Source organism: Chionomys nivalis, chromosome 13 (genome assembly GCF_950005125.1).
Source record: "Chionomys nivalis chromosome 13, mChiNiv1.1, whole genome shotgun sequence".
Classification (NCBI taxonomy): Eukaryota; Metazoa; Chordata; class Mammalia; order Rodentia; family Cricetidae; genus Chionomys; species Chionomys nivalis.
The window spans coordinates 6,581,704-6,601,338 of NC_080098.1; the positions used below are offsets into that span (position 1 = coordinate 6,581,704).

At 42.6% G+C, this 19,635-nt stretch overlaps 1 protein-coding gene across 6 annotated transcripts in view; it reads right to left on the reverse strand.

Moving 5' to 3' along the window:
• Positions 1 to 19,281, reverse strand: part of Zeb1 (zinc finger E-box binding homeobox 1) — a 187,077-nt gene extending 167,796 nt beyond the window's left edge. For 2 of the 6 annotated variants that reach the window (XM_057787231.1, XM_057787228.1), the window contains exon 1: positions 19,149 to 19,281. Coding sequence is in view for 2 of the 6 variants with exons in the window: in XM_057787226.1 (XP_057643209.1) it covers positions 18,980 to 19,037 (58 nt within the window). In the remaining 4 variants the exon portion in view is untranslated. The other 4 variants (XM_057787226.1, XM_057787233.1, XM_057787232.1 and 1 more) reach the window with 4 other exon arrangements.
• Positions 19,282 to 19,635: the final 354 nt, after the last annotated feature.

Below are 19,635 nucleotides of genomic sequence, written 5' to 3' on the forward strand. Positions count from 1 at the left end.
AAGAGATGCCACATCAAATGACAAAAGTATCTGTTCAACTATGTTCATAGCAGCATTGTTTGTAATAGCCAAAACCTGGAAACAACCTAGATGCCCTTCAATGGAGGAATGGATGAAGAAAGTGTGGAATATATACATATTAGAGTACTACTCAGCAGTAAAAAACAATGACTTCTCGAATTTTGCGTGCAAATGGATGGAAATAGAAAACACTATCCTGAGTGAGGTATCCCAGACTCAAAAAGAGGAACATGGGATGTACTCACTCATAATCGGTTTCTAGCCATAAAATAAAAGACATTAAGCATATAATGTGTGATCCTATAGAAGCTAAATAAGAAAGTGAACCCAAAGAAAATCATATAGTCATCCGCATGGAGAGGGGGAAGTAGACAAGATTCCAGGGCAAAAACTGGGAACTTGCGGGTGAGGTGGCATGGGGCAAAGGGGAAATGGGATGAGAAATATGAGAAGGGGAGGATGGGAGGAGCTCGGAGGATTGGGATGGTTGGGATATAGGAAGGATGGATACGGGAGCAGCGAAGTATATATCCTATCTAAGGGAGCCATCTTAGGGTTGGCAAGAGACTTGACTCTTGAGGGGTTCGCAGGTGTCCAGGAATATGTCCCCAGCTGGTACCTTGGGCAACTAAGGAGAGGGAACCTGAAATGACCCTATCCTATACTGATGAATATCTTGCATATCACCTTAGAACCTTCATCTGGCGATGGATCGAGGTAGAGACAGAGTCTCAATTTGGAGCAACGGTCTGAGCTCTTAAGGTCCAAATGAGGAGCAGAAGGAGGGAGAACATGAGCAAAAAATCAGGACCACGAGGGATGCACCCACCCACTGTGACAGTGGAACTGATTTATTGGGAGCCCACCAAGGCCAGCTGGTCTGGGACTGAATAAGCATGGGTTGATTCCGGACTCTCTGAGCATGGCGGTCAATGAAGACTGATGAGAAGCCAAGGACAATGGCACTAGGTTTCGATCCTAATACATGAACTGGCTTTGTGGGAGCTTAGCCTGTTTGGACGCTCACCTTTCTGGACGTAGATAGAAGGACCTTGGTCTTCCCGCAGGGCAGGGAATTTGGACTGCTCTTCAGTATCGAGAGGGAGGGGGAAGGGAGTGGGGGGAGGAGAAGAGGAGTGGGGATAGGGGGAGGGAAGTGGGGGGAGGGCAATATTTGGGAGGAGGGGAGGGAAATGGGAAATGGGGAGCAGGTGGAAATTTTAATTAAAAAAGAATAAAAAAAAAAAAAAAAAAAAAAAAGCACTGTCTACCTGATGAAACCTCAGCCTCAGGCTAGTATACCCTCTCCTCCTCCTCACAGAAGCTCTAACACATCCTATGGAAAGTGTGTGGCTTCTCAATTATAGCTGGATCCCAGGGCTGGCGGTGAATATACTTGCCCATTCTGATCAGTTTTTTTTTTCTTTCTCTGTTATAGAGATTCTTTGTATTATCTATCTGGTCCTAATAATGCCCCTTAAAGATCCTAACTTCTACCCTCCTTCTCTCTTTAAAATACATGTGCTCTCTGTGTGATCTCATGGTTTCGACTCTCTCTCACCAACTGGTGAGTTCTCACACTTGAATTCCCAGCCTGAGATGACCATTTCCATCCTGCAGAGCAACTTCATCTTGTCAACTGTCGGGTAGACCTCTGTCTGCTTCCTCTCTGGAAACTATCACCTCAAACACGACTTCCTCGTCTTTCCTAAACTGATGCTTATTTGTGTCTTTTCTCTGGTTGGTGTCATCACCATCCATTAATCCATTCAAGCAGAAATGCTGGAGGTAGCTCTGACCTATTAAACAAGGATGGCAGTGTCTTAAATGGAGTTTGGATGAGTTAATGCGCTGAAGAGCATCTAACAACGCCTGGTGGTAAACGATTACTGGATAAGCTAAACCCAAATGAAACAGTAGATTCTGAAAATGCAATTGCCACAAACACAAGAGAAATAATGAGACACATCATACATACTTTAAATTAGAACAATCTAACAAGGTAAGTTAATGTCTTTTTAAACTTCATAAAATGTGGTTAATAGAAAAGACAAAGCAGAAATCATTTAAATTTACTTTAGAAAGATATAAAAGAATTAAAAATTCCTGTATTACTTAAAATGAATAAAAACATCTCTTACAACTAGAGATACAAATTATGATACAAAATCAGAATTAACTAAAGATAATCAAATGAAATGGATATAATGAGATACTCACAATTCCTTCAAGTAGTGATCACATCAGTGACTGATATCCTTACAATCGATTTTGAAATTCTAGAATAAACCTAACTTGGTTGGTATGGGCTGTTTTCTCATACACTGCTGGATCAAGTACAGCAGTATTTATAAACTTTTGTATCTATTTTTAGATTAAGGTTATTCTTCAATTTTCATTTCTCAAACTTTTTTCTACATTCATAAAATAATACTGCATAAAAATAGGAACCATTTGTCTCTTTGCCCAAACTCTGGACTGATCCTGCAGGATGAGACCCGGTGGTTGCTGGATGTTTTGTAGAACTTGTTAGTAAAGCTGTCTAGAGTTGGCATTTCTTTTTGTTATAAGATCTTTCTAATTTCTACTAGTTTCCCCGAATCTGTGCTTTTGACCTAGACATTCAGTTCTTCAGCTTACATTAATACACTAAGGGTCAGTAGTTGGTCTTTCCTGACACATCCATAGCCATATCCCCATTTTCATCCCAGATCCTGCTGACTTGTGTACTGTGATGAAGCTTGCAGGCACTGTCAGTTTTGGTAGTTTTGACAGTCAGTCTGCTACTTCAGCTACACTGCTGCACTCTGAGTCACTGTTATTCTCCACTTCATTACTATATACCCCATCTTCATTATTCCTATTTTATTTTGGGGGAGTGTGTCCAAGTTTGTATGGCAGGTGCACTCACTTGTTTAACACACACACACACACACACAAATTATTGTTTGAGACATAGTCTCTCAATGAATCTGGAGCTTGCCACATAGCTAGATTAACTGGCCAGTGAGAACCCAGGATCCTCCTGTTTCTGCCACCCCAGCCCTGGGGTTATGAGCCTGCACAACCATGCTTGGTTTCGACATGGGTGCATGAATTTGAACTTGGGTCTTGGTGCTTGCACAGTAAGTCATTTAACCACTGAGCTATCTCCCCAGCCCTCTGTTTTACTTTAATTAGAAGAATATCATATTACTCCTTTTTAGTTCTCAGAGGCACATGGCTATTATTCTTCAGTCTCTAATGTTGCAAAGTAACTGGTAAAAACCTACAAATTCATGGAAAGTGCTACTTTGGCTATCTCCAAGTTCTGATGGTACGCTCCTGGAACAGGCATTTTTTCATTGTCCTTGTATTTCTTTGAATTCCAAGCTATTCAGAAACAAGCATATTAATTTTCAAGAACATTTGTATCTAAATTAGTGAATGGTATTATAAGCACAAAATATTGAATGCTAAAATTTTATGAAACTGGTTGTAGTTGGTCATGATTAAATATTCTTTGTATGCTCAAAAAGAATGTTTTGGTTGTGGGGTGCAGTGTTCTATACCTGCCCATTACATTAAGTTTACAAACTTTCTTATCAAAATCTTTCTTTTTGTTGATTTTTTCTCTGCTCTTTGAACACCTACTATAAATTATTCCAAACAACCCACAATGATAATGGATTTGCTTGTTTCTTTAGTGGTTCTTTTCTTTTTCCTCTCTCTCTCTCTCTCTCTCTCTCTCTCTCTCTCTCTCTCCCTCCCTCCCTCCCTCCCTCCCTCCCTCTCCCTCTCCCTCTCCCTCTCCCTCTGCTTACTAGATTTTAGAGATGTATCAGTATAAATCAATTTGAAATTGAATTGTCCTTGTATCACTTGGTGACTCTTGAAATCAATTTTGTCTCAAAGTCAATGTTGATCGCTATAATACAGTTACAGCTTTTGTGTGTGACTCAGGAACCTGTCACTAACTTTCTATGTGTTTCTTAAAGGAATGTTACTTGTGACAAGCACCTACCAGGGCTTTGCTACTTTATTTCATACAACTAGCCTCTACAGCTGGGCCTTGTGTCAGTGCACTCAGTTACCAGCATCTGCAGTTGGTTCTCACTGCTAACCGCACGCTGTTTATCGTGTTTCCTTTCTTCCTCTTCCTCATCTTCTGCTCAGCTTTTTCATACTGGGTGTTTATTCTCATCCTCTTTCCCTTATTTTCAGGTTACACTATTTCTAATCAATGCTTTTACCCCGATCCCAGTTTTATTCAGTATGTTTACACCCACTGGCATTTATCTGTTTTCCCATTCTTTCTGCAACTCTCCCTCCATCTGAAGCTACTTTCCCTGTCTGAGAATGAGACAATACTCAAGAGAATAGCAGTGAAGCATGATCATGGTTAAAGCACTGAGGACTTCACTCAAAGACATGTCATTTCCAGGCTCCACACATCTCAGGGAAAAGGACAAGATGAGGGTAAATGTGTGCTGAACCCCAGAAAGGCCAGCACCTAGTTTCCTTCCAGCATATGTACAGAATACTGCAAAGGGGCAGACTTTCTGCCCCATACTGACCTAAACTGTTTTTGAAGCTGACACTCTAAAGCTCCATTCACATTTATTAAGAATAGAGGAGCGAGAGAAAGAGGATGTCTCTCTAACTGAAGCCAGCCCATGCTAGGAAAGCTGGCTGTCAGGCCCTTCTGACGCACTCAGTGTTGGTCTCACAGCTGCCACAGCACACAGCAGGCTGAACACTTGGTGAAGTGAAGCAGAAAGGACTCCAGGCAGACAGTGAAGTCAATCAACTTTAAGTTAAAAACATAAGCATACAGTACATAGTAACAGAGAACACAAAAGACCTTCAACAGACATAAACTGGATTACATGAAATATTTAGAAAAATGGATACAAAGATAAATGAGAAATAGTAAACGCAGAGGTCAAGACATGAAAAAAGCATATTTTCCTAACACGCAACCCTTAAACAGGCACTGGTTTTAATGTGTCCTGTAGGAAACAATGCACCTCTAAAAGGAGTTTGTTTTGTAACATCCTTATGATTTGTTAGACAAAGCCTCACTCACAAAGCCCAGTTGACCTTAAATTCATGATCCTCCTGCCTTGTCTCTGAGTGCTGGGATTAAAGGCCACCACACCCAGCCTGTGTTCTTTTGATTGAATAAAAGAATAATATACCAGTCTGAGTTGCAGTATATTGAATATGAAGCATTAATGCAAATTTTTATTTTATTGGAACTGGAAGATTTTTAAATGCCTAGCTAATTTAATTCAAATAATAAAACAGCTGGATCACTTACTACCTTCATTTATCACAAGTAATCAGACACTGGGCCATGACAGTGTAAGAGACAAGAACAGGACAGCTACAGCGGTTCATGCCTGTATCCTAGCACCTATGAGGATGAGGCAGGAAAATTCCTGGTTTGAACCCAAGTTGTAGCAAAAGCCTGACTTAAAACAGATAAATAAATTAACTAATTCGAAAAGGCAGGAATGACCTAGTTGTAGTTTGTTAAATATGTAAGGATCAATGTCGAAGCACAATGATAGGTTCACAAGGTGGAATTTTATTCAGAGACATTAATAAATTGCAGAAATAATTGCTTTAGTTTGCTTTCAGCTGCTGTGCTAACCCTCTCTGACCCAAGGCAACTGGAAGATGAAGGGTCTATGTAGCTTAGAGATCGTAGTTCATCATGGGGAATGCCAAGGCAGGACCCTGCAGGCAGAAACTGAAGCAGAGACCATGAGGAGTGTTACTCACTGGTTTGCTCTCTGTGGTTTGCTCAGTCTGCTTTCTTATACAACCTAAGACCACCTGCCCAGGAGCAGCACTGCCTACAGCAGGCTGGGCTCTCCCACACCAATCATTAATTAAGAAATGCTCTACAGACATGCCCACAGGCTAGCAGGTTCCTTTTTCCAAGATGACTCTAGTTTCATCAAGTTGAAAAAAAAAAAAAAAAAAACCTAAGCATCCCAATAAACAGGCATGATTTAATAACAAAGAGCACGGAGCACTGTGTCTTTGGAAACCACAGTTAATGCCAGTAGAAACACCTCATTCATTCAAGAGGCTTGAAAACCTAACATTTGTTTGGATTGTCATCTAACCTGGGAAGAAAACAATGCAAGTACGCAATTCCCCATAAGAACACAAAGCACAAACTCACTGCCAATTGGTAGATAAGTTTCAGCCACCAACACTAACTCAAGTAGCTGCTAACAAAGTCGTCCTCTCAGTGGCATGAGGGTGGCAGTAGTCACAGCGATGGTAGGGTGGCACCATTTCAAAGCAGTGGCTATGTAAAACTGTCAGCATGATTAGACTAGGTGAGCAGCAGGAAAAGAAGGGTCAGCTTCTACTTCACAATATTTTCTACTTTTAATAATGCAAACGTGTTAACATTTACTACATAAAGAAACATTCCATGATGAATTACACAAATATAACAATACAGATCTTTGCTTCAAGACCATTGGCAGTTCCAAATCTCTCTCAAGACAAAATCCAAACTCAGCTGTCAATAAACAAAACTTTTTCTTCATTTGCTTCCTCTCTAGCTTCATCCTTAGTTACCCCTGCTCATCCTACATGACTAGAGCACAAATAACTTCAAGTTCAATATGTGGGTGTGTCTCATGAAGCGAGCTGCATAAATGATTTCTCTGTATGGAGTATCATTATCTATGCCATCACCAGGACAGTCATGAACATCCTCTAAGACTCATCTCCAAACACTGTCCTCTGCACGTGGGATGGGACCAGTTACCAAACTAAACTCTTGAGTTTAATTCTTGTATTATTTCTCCTATACTGTGAGCTCTTTGGTTGGTACACAGTAATCTACCATATCAATTCCACAAAAGGCAAATGAAGGCTAAATGATTTATTGTTCAAATTTCATAGGCCAAATAATATCAAATTTAATATTATAACCTAAGACTTTCATCCCCCATTCGATGCTTTCTTTCTATAAATGTACCTATAGACACCAAATCTAAAGTAATTACACAATCATATGTAGAATGTCCAAGATAGACACAAAAGAAACATAAAAACATGGGACACAAAACCAAGATATCTAAGTGTTAAGAGATTTTTCAAAGAAAATCAGTAATAAAATGAAATGGAAAAGATAGAAATAACAAGGTAGGGAGTAAACTAGTGATAGTACATCTTTTAGAAAATTAGGTTGTGTCAGAAGAAATATACTGGTCAACTTATCAAGTTTTTTCTCTTTAAAGCTGTAACAAAATGAGGTATAAGATATATAACCAGTAATAAGTAAGATCAAGTGCTTATGCCAAAGAACTTAAGTCCCTCAATGGACTCAAGATGAGTGGCCAGTTTAATTCCTCTGTAAAGTTAGAAGGTATGCAACGTGAAAGGGGTAGTGCTGGCTCATCAAAGTCATGCAGGAAACAAGCCAGCGGATAACAACCCACTTGGGCAGCATGCTCTCAGACGAGCCTTACAAAATCTTGAGCTCATGATGGCACATGCCTGTAAGTTGAGAGTTGGGGAGGCAAAAACAGAAGGAATACTGGAGCTTGCTGGCCAGCCAGCCAAACTAAATGGAGACTCTATCTCAAATAATCCATGAGGATCAACCAAGGAGGACAGCAATGTTGGCCTCTTCACTCTACAGGCATTTATGCACAGACTCATAAGCACACATATACTACACACAAAGAAAATAGAAAAAAAGTTAGGCATTTTTTGGGAGAAGTGCCTTTTGCAAATTACTGAAAGCAGATTCGGGCATTTATAGATCAAGATTAAAACAGAGTACAGACAAAGATTATTATAAAATGCACCATAGGCCTAAATGTTATTGCTTTAAACTTCTAAAGTATTTAGAAAAATCTTCACTTTGATCAAGGAATAAAGTCCAAAAGAATAAAATCATAAACTTGTAACAAAAATTAAAAATTTAAAACTTTAAAGATAACATTAAAAATCAAAGGCTGTTCCAGAAAAGGCTAAACTCTTTTAAATACCTATATCCAATAAAGAAACTGAGTCCAGAAAATACAAGAACTCTTTCAATTCAGTTTCTGAAAGAAGAAATCTAACTAAAAACAGACATAATTTGAAAGCATTTAACAAAAGGAGATGAAATGACTGAAATGACATATCCTTGTCATTTCTTCACAAACCTTTATTCGCCAATGAAGGCCAAACCAAAGCAGCAGAGGCTGTCACACACTTATGAGAACACGAGCACACTTCTGCAAAGACACAAGCAAGCAGGACGTCTCCATGATGGTAGGAGGCGTAAAGGTGGCAGGCACTTTACATCTGGGCAGCTTCTTATCAAGGCAGTCATATGCCTAGTGAATGACCCAGCCATTCTTTTAATTGTACAAGAGAAATGTCAGCACATTATCCCATAAAACCTGTGTGTGTTTACAGATTTAGTTACAGCAAACCCCACAAATAATCAAAATAAATAGGTCAACTTTAGGTGAATAGCTATACAAAATGTATTCTGTTCATATAGTGGAATACTACTCAGCAATCCAAAAGGATGAACTATTTACTGATAATATGAATTTCAAGAACACTATGCAAAGCAAAATAAGAAATATGAAGGAAGGAGTACACACTGCCCGGTTACAATTCTAGAAACAATAAATCCAATCTCTAATGAGAAAAAACAGACAGACCATTAATTTCTTGGGGACCAGAAGTGAGAAGTACTGGCTGCCATTTGGGACAAGGGTACTTCTAGGGATGGTAAGAGATACTTCTTATGTAAATTGCAGTGGTTGTTATAGAAGCATGTAGGTATACAGAACTCTTTAAAATGTACAAGAATGTATCTTATCGCATATAATAGCATCTCAATAAAGTTTATTAAACCATACCTACTGATCCGCATATGGCTTTAATTTCTGTCTTAGGACTGTTCTGATCTAAACCATAAGAATACAGTAAAATAAATCTGTATTTCCAAGTCAAATGAATGTATGAAAACCAACAGGCTCCTTGCATCCTAAAGTGCTCAAACTGCTTCCTGGGGCTTTGGTTTTGACTTATGAAACAGAGTAACAGTGATATGTTATGTTTTTTAATTCCATGTCAACATTTACACAAAAGTGCTTCGGTATCTCTACATATAATGTACCTCAAGAATTGAATCTCAAGCAGCATAAGATGTTGTTTCAGGGGGCTGGAAAGATGTCTTGGGGGTACGCATGCTTGCTGATCAAGCCTGAGGTCCTGAGTGTGGATTCTAGCATCCACATGCAAAGGGTGAGGCAAGGCCTGTGCCTGTAACCCCAGCGCTATGGGGGGGCAGAGGGCAAAAACAGGAAGATCTCAGACTTGCTGGTTTTCAGGTTCAGTGAGAGACTCTGCCTCAAATGAATAATGCAGAGAGCAATAGAGCTTTGAAGACACCTGCTCTACTCATCTGACATACATGCATGTGCACAGGTACAGCCACCCACACACCGATGTTCATGTATAACATACATGTTATACATATGTGTGAGGGGGGCATGGAGCTTCAGTGTAAGTTTTTCATCTAGAGGCTTCATAACGAAGCTTTGGACCCATAATGTACTAGTCTAATGCTCCTTCCAGAACCAGCCAGCACTGACAAAGTCACAGAACCAGTGAGTGCGTCCTCCAGCAGCACCCTTTCAGACAGTTACATTAGTTAGGAATGGAGAAGGAATAGTCAAATGATGTAAGAGGTATTTAAAGCAAATACATAAAATTTAAAGTAGCATTTATTGAATGCTTAAAACACAATAAATATGCTGCTTCATAAACCTTTTTTAGGCATTCCAACTCTGAGATTAGCATTCCAGTGGAAAGCTAAGTCACTTGGCCAAGTTAAGACAACTAGTAAAATACAGGATCAGCCCCAGCTTATCCTTGAAAAAGAAACACTGTATCTATCCAAGTATAGTAAACCATGCCTATAGTCTCAGCACTTAGGAGGCAGGAGGATTAACACAACTTCAGGACCAGTCTGGACTTCTGTATGTCTCAAAATAGTAAAAAAAAAAAAAAAAAAAAAAAAAAACAACCAAAGTAAACAAACTAAAGGCTCCATTATGTTCAGAAGTGACCTCCGCAGACACAAGAGACCTAAATATGAAGGGAAAGTAATAAAACTAAGAGAAAATTTTTATGAAAGTACTTTTAATCTACATATTAGGTAAGGTATCATACTATTCAAAGTCAAAACTTTGATAGATGTGAGTTAAGATTAAAATTAAGAATTTCTGTGCCATCATCAAAAATCAACAGATGATTGGCATATTTGGAACTATCATAATGACTTCACAAAAAACCACTAGGATATCAACAAGAAACACAAGTAAGACAGGCAAAGGCAAACCAAATTTGCTAGCCATGAATATGCAGTAATGATCAACTCCTTAGTAAAATGAAACCACCTTGACATCCTATTTAACAGCTATCAAAATAGCAAAATTGGGGCTGGAGAGATGGTTCAGTGGTTAAGGATGCTCTTCTAGAGAACCTGGGTTTGGTTCCCAGTACCCACGTGGCAGCTTATAACTGTCTACTACCTAGTGTTAGGGACCTAATGGACCCCTTCTGGCCTCCACAGACACCAGACACATAAATGGTGCCCAACACACAAGAAAGCAAAACGCTCCTGTCTGTAAAAGGAGAAAATTTTAATTAAAAGTACAAAATGCAGGACACTATACAATACCATACTCTGGAAAAATTCTGAAATAAGACAGTCATACATTGTTGGTGAGTGTGAAGATTGGTTTTGCCATTCTCAAAACAATATGGCAGGATTTAGTCACTATCCCCAGAGAAACTTCTCCTCAGGCCTTCCTGACACACAGGGATCACTTGGACCCAAGAGTTAGAGACAAACTGGTATCCAACACTAGAGGACTTCCTAACTAGTTAGTGCTTTGTTACACAAATGAAATAACTTCAGTTAGAAGTAACCATAAAAGCACTTAAGACTGGTACAGTGAAGGGCAGGGAAGAAGCTGTAACTAGAGCAGAGAACAATGCCATCCCAATGAGAGAATTCCTCTAAATGAAGTTAAGCTGAGGGAAACAGCTAAGTCTGTTAGGTATATGCAAATGCAGTAGAAATTCCTTTGTGCCAAGATGACTGAGCATTCTATAAATATACGAGAAACACTGTCATCCACTTGCTTGTTACAAATTCAGATGAATATACTTAATAGCCTAATATCAGGAACGTGAACTAAGGCTTAGTCTGAGCTAGCCAGACACACAAACGTGGCAAAGTCAGTTGATGCTCCTCTGTATTCCCGTTTGTGCATGTGTGCTCCTGCCCCACCCCCTTGCTCCTAACCCTCCTTCCCTTCTTACTAATCTTGCCTCCCTTTCTCCTTTCTCTCTCTCACAAGGTCTCACTTTGTATCCCAAGATGACAGTGTCAAATGCACAATCCTCCTGCCTCAGCCTCCAGAATTACAGGATTATAAGCATGAATCACGCTAGTATGTTTTTCTCTTAGTATGTTTTTCTCTTTAAAAATGTTTTGATGAGTCTCCCAAATCCTTCCAGCTCTAAATATATACTACTTTATTGTCTTAAATGTTAATTATATGGAGTGATTTTCCTTTTTTCCACTTCCTTTATTCAATCACATTAAACAAAACCCCTCAAGAGTATATGGAGAGATTCAATTTAGAAGAGCAAGCTAGTCACTGTTCAGTACTAGCCAAGCAGTGGGCATGGTGGGCCATCTTGAAGCATATACCAATGGTAAAGAGGGATTAGTATAATATAGTCCTGCACCACATGAAGATGTGTTCATTGACAAATTTCATCTCCAACAGTGGTCCACTAAGACTGCACTGTCTAGAGACATGACACAGTGCTCACTGTAATGGTCCCACAATAAAACAACATAGGACACATTTCAAGAATGTTCTAGTCAGTGTTGGGGACAAAGGGAGAAAGCATCAAAGAGATGGTGATTTCCACAGTTCATTCTAGAATTTCCCAGAGAGCACGGTTAACTTAAGCCCATGTTCTGACACTTGTTCCATTAAGAATCTTACTCATGCTGTCCACACATTACTGTATCTGTCTGGAACTGATGAGGAAACCTTGCTAGCCATTATCTTTAAGAGGTGGGTCCCAGTTAAGGCGTGGCTTTCTGGAGCCAGAGAGAAAACTGGGGCAGAGACCAAGTGCTCGCTCTTGCTCTGTCTCTGTCTCTCTCTCTCTCTCACACACACACACACACACACAGAGCGCTCTCTCTGTCTCTCTGTCTCTGTCTCTGTGTGTGTGTGTGTGTGTGTGTGTGTGTGAGAGAGAGAGAGAGAGAGAGAGAGAGAGAGAGATTCCCACGGGGCACAGATGAGACTGGACTTCTCGTTCCTGTTTCGTGAGTTTCCCCTTATAATAAATAAAAATATAATTGTTTTATCCTTTGGCTAGCCTGGTTATTTCCCGAATCAAGCTAATTTCTACATGGAACTACACTGCAAAGTACATGTTCAAGTCTCCCTGCAGTTTACATCTAAGCATCTCAAATATCACTTCATCTGCATCAGTTTTTCGAAAAATGATTCTGAGTGGGACACTCCTTCATAATAAAAATCAGAATTTTTGAATGGGGTATAGTTCAGTAGTAGTGTGGTTGCTCAATCCCAGAAGTTCAAATAGAAGTGTAAAATTTCATTAGAATGATTAATTTTTAAACCAGCAAGCTAATTACACTCTGAATACTATCTATTTAACAATAAAAACAAACCCCCACATATTGCATTCAAATAATTCAACAGTTCATGAACAGAGAAATCAAATGTATGTTAGTGACCATGAACAGTAATGGAAATATTTGAAGGGGTCCCCATTTCATTAAAAGAAAGCCAGAATTAGAATATCTGAAATACCTAAAATGTGGGCTGGGGAGAGGGTTAGTTCAGCAATGTGCTTGTCTATAACATCCTGAGCTTGGATCCCCAACAGCCACATCAAAGTCAGGGAGGTGTATAATCCCAGCTGGACAGGCGGGGACAGGCGGGTCCTAGGGCTCCCAGGCCAGCTAGACTTCTGTCAAAAGTAAGAGGGAAGAAACTGGAGAGATGACTTGGAGGTTAAGAGCACTTGCTGATCTGACAGCTATAATCCTACCTGTTTAGAAAGCTGAAGTGGGGATCACAAGTTCGAGGCTACCCAGGACAACATAAAGCTCCACTGTCTTTAATTTAAAAACTTTAAAAAAAAGGTAAGGATGTAATTCAGTGGTAAAGTACTAAGGAATAAGCATGAGGCTGAGGCTCAATCTCCAACACTATAATACATACATAAAAAAATCAATATTATGATATTATCAGTAACCCACTTTCAGGTTAAGAATAGTATAATTCACCTCTATTAAGTTTAAAACTCAGAAAGAGATGCTCTCTCTATAGGGAGAATCTTCATGTGGTAAAACTAATGTCCAAGGACTGCTGCCTTTGGGCCTTAGAGAAGTGCTCGCTGCTCTTCCAGAGCACCCATGTTCAGTCCAGCGCCCACACCAGGGGCTCTAACTGCCTGTAACTCCATCCCCAGAAGATCAGATCCCATCTCTGGCTTCCTCAGACACCCGTATGCACATGTACAAACCTATACACAGACACACATAATTTAATCTTTTTTTTGTTTTCAAAAAAAGGATGTTTCCTTTAGAAATGCAGTATTCAAAACACTGTTTCATATAATGGGAAGATTATTCCCTCTGGTAGTGTCTACACAAAGATCAGATTCACCTGTTATAAAACTTCTCACTTCTCCTCAGAAACTGCTGCGAAGTGCAGCAGTTGTATTTGCTATGTGTCATCTGGGCCACTCCTCTCAAGTCTTAACCACAGAGCACTCAGACTTTAAAATATAGTACACAGTTTATGATTACCTAGTAATATATACAATATCTACCTTTGCAAAGGATAATTTTGAAAGTAATTTTATCATATACCCCAACCAGGGTGCTTTTCTAATTTAACCTTCAGAATTTTATTCTCACAGGCATTTTTATTTTAGCTTGAAAAGTGAGCAACAGATTAGCAGTCATGGCATATGAAACCATTTCCATCTTAAGTGTTATTTTTGTGTTCGTGACACACGCAAGTCTCACTGGAACTTTGGCAACGAATGCACATCTTCCAGCATCTGCATGCTTTTTCTTCTCCTCTCACCGCACTCAGCTCAAGCACTTCAGAGCAGCTAGCGATGCAACCGCACATAATACTGCATTTGTGTTTACATTTGACTCTAATCGCATGCTTGGAAGGGATTTATAAAAGAAAAGAAAGGAGCAAAGAAATCACTGTGAGAAACATTCTTGAATATTTAAAAAATATATCCAATACAGTTTTCTCATATTTCAAAATCACTAAAATTAAAAACATAGAGATGTGCATGAGTTCAAAAATAATGAAGGCTATACAAAGAAACAAAACAAAAACTAATTCTTCCTCATGCTTTCCATACCAGGGTCATCTAACCAAGTGACTTATGCTTTCAGTTTATAATCTACTTTCGATGTTTGGCTTCATGCTAGCATTTCATACATTGTCAACTCTGATATGTTCCTTAACGCATAAAAACAAGAAATGAATTATACTCATTCATGGAGATCTCAAGAAGTAGGAGAGCACAAATTGAAGAGACGCTTGTCAAAAATGAAAAACACTCTTTAAAGACACGACCTAAGAAGTTCACAGTCTTACCTGACAGGTCAGGTCAGCCCTACTTAATTCAAGATCAACAGTGTGACTGCTGCATTGCAGCAGGGCCACCAGTGCCATTCTGTAACCAGGAAAGAAATGCTTCTGACTTTCAACTCAAATGCAAGGTTTAAGGATCACAGTTATACTAACATAACTGTATGGACGCAAAGTAATAACATAAATACTTCAAATTTTGTGGAATTATTTATAAGCCAAAGCCATCATTTCAGTGTACATGGTTTGCTTAAAGTATTAATTATTTGAATATAACCAACCAATTAATAAATTATCAAAGCCTAAAAACATTGTACTTCTTAATTTATAACTGATGAACTCAAAAGTAATATGCTTCCAGATTCTTCACTAAAGGTAGGCATAGGATGACGAGGGTCCACTCACAGGACAAAAGGAAAAAGCAAAGCCTACAACCAACAACAGACGACTAGCATCTACTTTAGTCTCCCAACCCACCTACAGCCCTAAGTTTACACACGCGATGGGAACTTACTACCCAGTACTATCCATCCTTAATTGAGACTTCTTTTTACCATACCTAACCATGGACACTTTTAACATTTGAAAATGTGGTTTTTAAGATTCATACTATAAACAACAACAACAATAAAAGGTTTAAAAGTGTGGAGGTGAGTATGCAAAATAAATATACGTAGTCACTGCATTTTCTTGCCCAAGTCTAAAACCAAACTTTTTATAACTGCTTTAATGCAATACCAAAAAGCACCAATTTCAAGACTTTGAAGCTTAAATTTGTAAATAACATTCATGTGAACACATTCCTACCTCTTTCTGGTGTCTGCAAACTACAAGACACTTAGGTTGGTTTTAGAGACTCAGAAGGACACAGCAAATTCCCCATCAGTACAGAAGACCAACAAGCTTAGGATGCTGCACCATAAGTTGTTTTTGTTAGCATCCTCTACTGGTGGTTTCCAAAGACAGCAAGAAGAAATGGTGCTAATGATAGAAAGGTATGTGCCTGCTACTCCATCTAAGGTGGATTAGTCAGCAGGCAGTCACTGGGAGCTAGAGCTCATTTGTCAAGAATAAAATGGGGGAACGTCAAATACAATAGAATTTTGGAAAAGAGAACATATTTTTAAATACAACAAAGCATTAAATTATAAACAGCAAAAATCAATTCCAGCAATTCTAATGCCATTCCTTTAGATGGCTAGCATCAATACCATAATGTCCCCACACAAGGTTAGATGATTTAGGCAGGTCTACTATTTGTTACATATTTGTTAAGTTACAGTTTTTGATGCTGTCATCAGTATCCTAGCCTTCAGACATATTCTAGGAAGGAAATAAAAATGTTTTATTGCTGATTTAGCTGTAAAATCTATATACCTTATTTCAAAAATGAATATAATTTACACATAAATAACATAAAATATCTCTAGTACTATCTCCCACCATATACACCACTATTTAGTCATTTAAATGAATTTTAAGAGTTAACATCTTTCCAGATAATTCTCTCCTAAAGCATCTGCAACTTAAATATGACTGCATTGCTAAGAAAAATCAACCGGCACCTACCCCCAGGTTTCACAACACAAAGCATATAACTTCAATTTTAATTTGCAAAAATAGCAGGCTAAATCAAACAGCATGGCCGCAACAGTCAGCGATGGATGAAAGCATTAGAGAACAAAAAGAAATACAAAGAGAGAGCCAAAAGTGATGAAAATGGAAGATACCTGTGGTAGCACAGCGCTATTTCACACACCTTTTGTTTTCTCCGAGTAATGCATACTGCAGTCAAGACATTTCAGGCTCAAGAGCCCCAAATCTGTTTTTCTAATATTAAACACAAAGGAAAAACACTAACAGCAAGCGTGGTAAATAAATCCCTCCCCTGAGAAGGAAGGCGGCAAACAGGAGGGGGCTGACATACATGCAGGAGAAAACTAAACACCATCTTTTTTCTACCTGCACAAGTTGCCATTTGCTGCAGCGATCAAGAATCTCTTTCCTGTTGATTTCAAGCACCTTTCGGAATAGCTTTCCACCCTTATGTCATCTGTTGATATGCCTTATGTGTGTGATATTAATATCACAGAATCTCGAGGAGAAAAATCCATTCTCTCCTGTTCAGGTAAACATGTTTACAGCAGCTGCACAGACGCTGGGTGGTTCAGACTCACATGTCACACACATGTCGTCAGCAACAAGAAAAGCCCCTTTCTCTGGCGATCAACATTTTAAATAAGGTAAGGGCAGCGAGCAGCCCTCTCCTAACCAACTTACCTTTCATAAAGCCACATCAGCAATAGCGGCAACAGCTCAATGTAGAACAGACACTATTTGATGCTAGAAGCAGGAAATTACAATTGCGGTAGCCTGTGCTCAGGTCCTTGCCACAACCAGTAGTCACCTCTCCACAATGACGCTACCCAGCACACCTTTCCCTCCGAACGAACATGCTCCTCTGAAATGCAACGTTTATCTGAACAACTGAAAATCATTCATGGCAGCAGAGATTTTAATGAGGGTTCAGATATATTCAAAATGTGTTTACAACCGAGAGGAAACCTCTTTGGAACAGCCTAAAATCTTCGTATCTGCTTCTAGACAGGAAATCCCACACAAAATCTAAAATTGCCAGGAAAGGTTACAAAACCTGGCGTTTGGCATACCGGAGGGGAGGGAGCAACACAAACCGGGAGGGGGTGGGGCGCGGGGGGGGGCGCGCCAGGGTTGCCACTTAAACAGGATTTCCTAGTTCTCCGGACGCCACATCGATGCCATCAGGGGCGCATTTATTCCCCCCCCCCATTCTTAAAAACTCGTCATTTAACACCCCGCGGGAGCCCCACGGAGCCACCGGGTGCGAAAGGCACGAGGAATTCCTTATATAGCAGTGGCCGCAGCAGCACAGGGCTGTGGCCGCCCATCACCACACACAGGTACCCGGGCGGGGGCATCCCCTGGCCGCCGCCGCAGGGACTGTCCAGACAATGACCAGGAGCAGACGGCTGTCCGCGCCGCTAGCCGAGAGCACACACTCGCCTAAGAGAGGCACCATCCAGCAACTCCTGCGTCTCCCCACTCTGGGAGAGCCCACGATGCACCCACCGATACAGGTCGGGGGTGCCACGCTCTATCCTGGTGCCTGTGGCTTTCCCTCTTTCTAAAAAAAAAAAAAAAAAAAAAAAAAAAAAGCAAAACAAAACAAAACAAAACAAAAAGACCAGTAACAACAACAAAAAACTCTGCAGTAAGGCCGTGGAGTGTGTTTCCCTGGCACATCCGCGCAAATCAATACCCCGCGCAGCTGCACCCCGAGCCGCAGCCCCGTGCGCCCGTCGGGCTGCCCGACCCCTCCCCCACCCGCCCCACTCGCGACCCCGAGCACCAGCCCAACTCCATTATCTCCCCTCGGCTCGCGCGTCCGGCCCAGGTAACAACTTCCCCAAACCGAAAGAGCCAAAGCAAGGCGCATGCACAGAGCCCCGTGCCCGCGGGGACCCGGGCTGCCAGGGCGTCCCGACCTGTCTGTGCTGCTTCCCGGCCGCGAGCCGCAGGCGGCGAGTCCACGCACACGCTCGCCCCACGGCAGCAGCTAGGAGCCGCCCGAGCCTGCTCGGCCCCAGACGGGCACCGCACGCGCGGGGTTCCAGCCCCCGGAGCGCCCGGCCAGAGGCGGCCCCGCGCGTCCCCATCCCCGCCCGCCCGCCCGCGAGCGCGCGGGGCGCAACTTTACCGCGGGCTCCCGACCCGACGCGCAGCGCCCGCTCCCGCGCACACGCGCGCACGGCCGACACGCAGCCGACACGCAACCGGCCCGCGGCCGCCCGTCCTCTCCCGCCCGCGCCCGCTCCGCAGCCCGCGCCCGCCCGCCGCAAGTTTGTTCCCCGCCGCCGCGGCCTGCGCGGAGGGAGGATCGCGCGCGGGGAGGCGCCGAGGGGCGGCAAGAGTGGAGAAAGTGCGGAAAGAAGCAACAGCCGCTCCACCCGCGGGCGGAAAAGTGGCCGGGCGCGGCGGCGGGATGCGGCGCAGCTAACGGTCCCCGGCGGCCGCGCGAGCCGCTAGGCGCAGAAGCAGGTAAGACATAACGGTCCAGGACGGCGGCCGCGGCGGCGGCAGCGGGGCGCACTACTTTACTTTCCCACTCCACTCGGCCGGCCCCGCCGCCGCCCCCGGCCCGCTCGGCCCCGCGCCCCTCGCCCGGCCGCCCGCTGCCCGCCGCCGCGCCGGGCCCCTCCGCCACTCACCGTTATTGCGCCGCGGGTTCGCCTGCTTTCTGCGCTTACACCTGGGGCCATCCGCCATGATCCTCTCGCTTGTGTCTAAATGCTCGAGTCACCTCCTCCCCCTCCTCCCTCCCTCCCTCCCCTTCACCCCCCCACCCGCCGCCTCCACCCCTCCCCCTCCCCACCGCACCTGGTTTACGACACTCGCGGCTTTACGACATCACCTTCCTAACACCTAGCGGCGCTCGCTCTACGGCCGGAACCTTGTTGCTAGGGCCGGGGCGGTTTGCGGCAGCTTCAGTCGCTGCGGAGTTTGAATCCCGGAGGCGAGGGAAAAGTTTTGCTCAGGTGTGGTGGGGTCACGGAGGAGGGTGCGGGGGCCCTGGGGACGGGGCCTGGAGGCGACAGGGTGGCCTCCTGAACCAGGTGGAGCCGGCGGCATGGGCCACACCCGCGCAGACTCCGCGCGGACCGGTGCGCACTCCTCGGGTCCCGCGCGCTCCAGCTGTCGGTGCGGCGGCCCGCGCGTGCTCGCCGGGGACGTGGACAGCAGGGACGCGCAGCGAGCTACCTGGCTAGTTCTGACTCCCTCCCCTCCCACAGAATCGCGGGTTTCCCCGGTCTACCCAGACGGGAAGTGACAGCACTTGGGTTGAACTTCAGCTGGACAGAGAAGG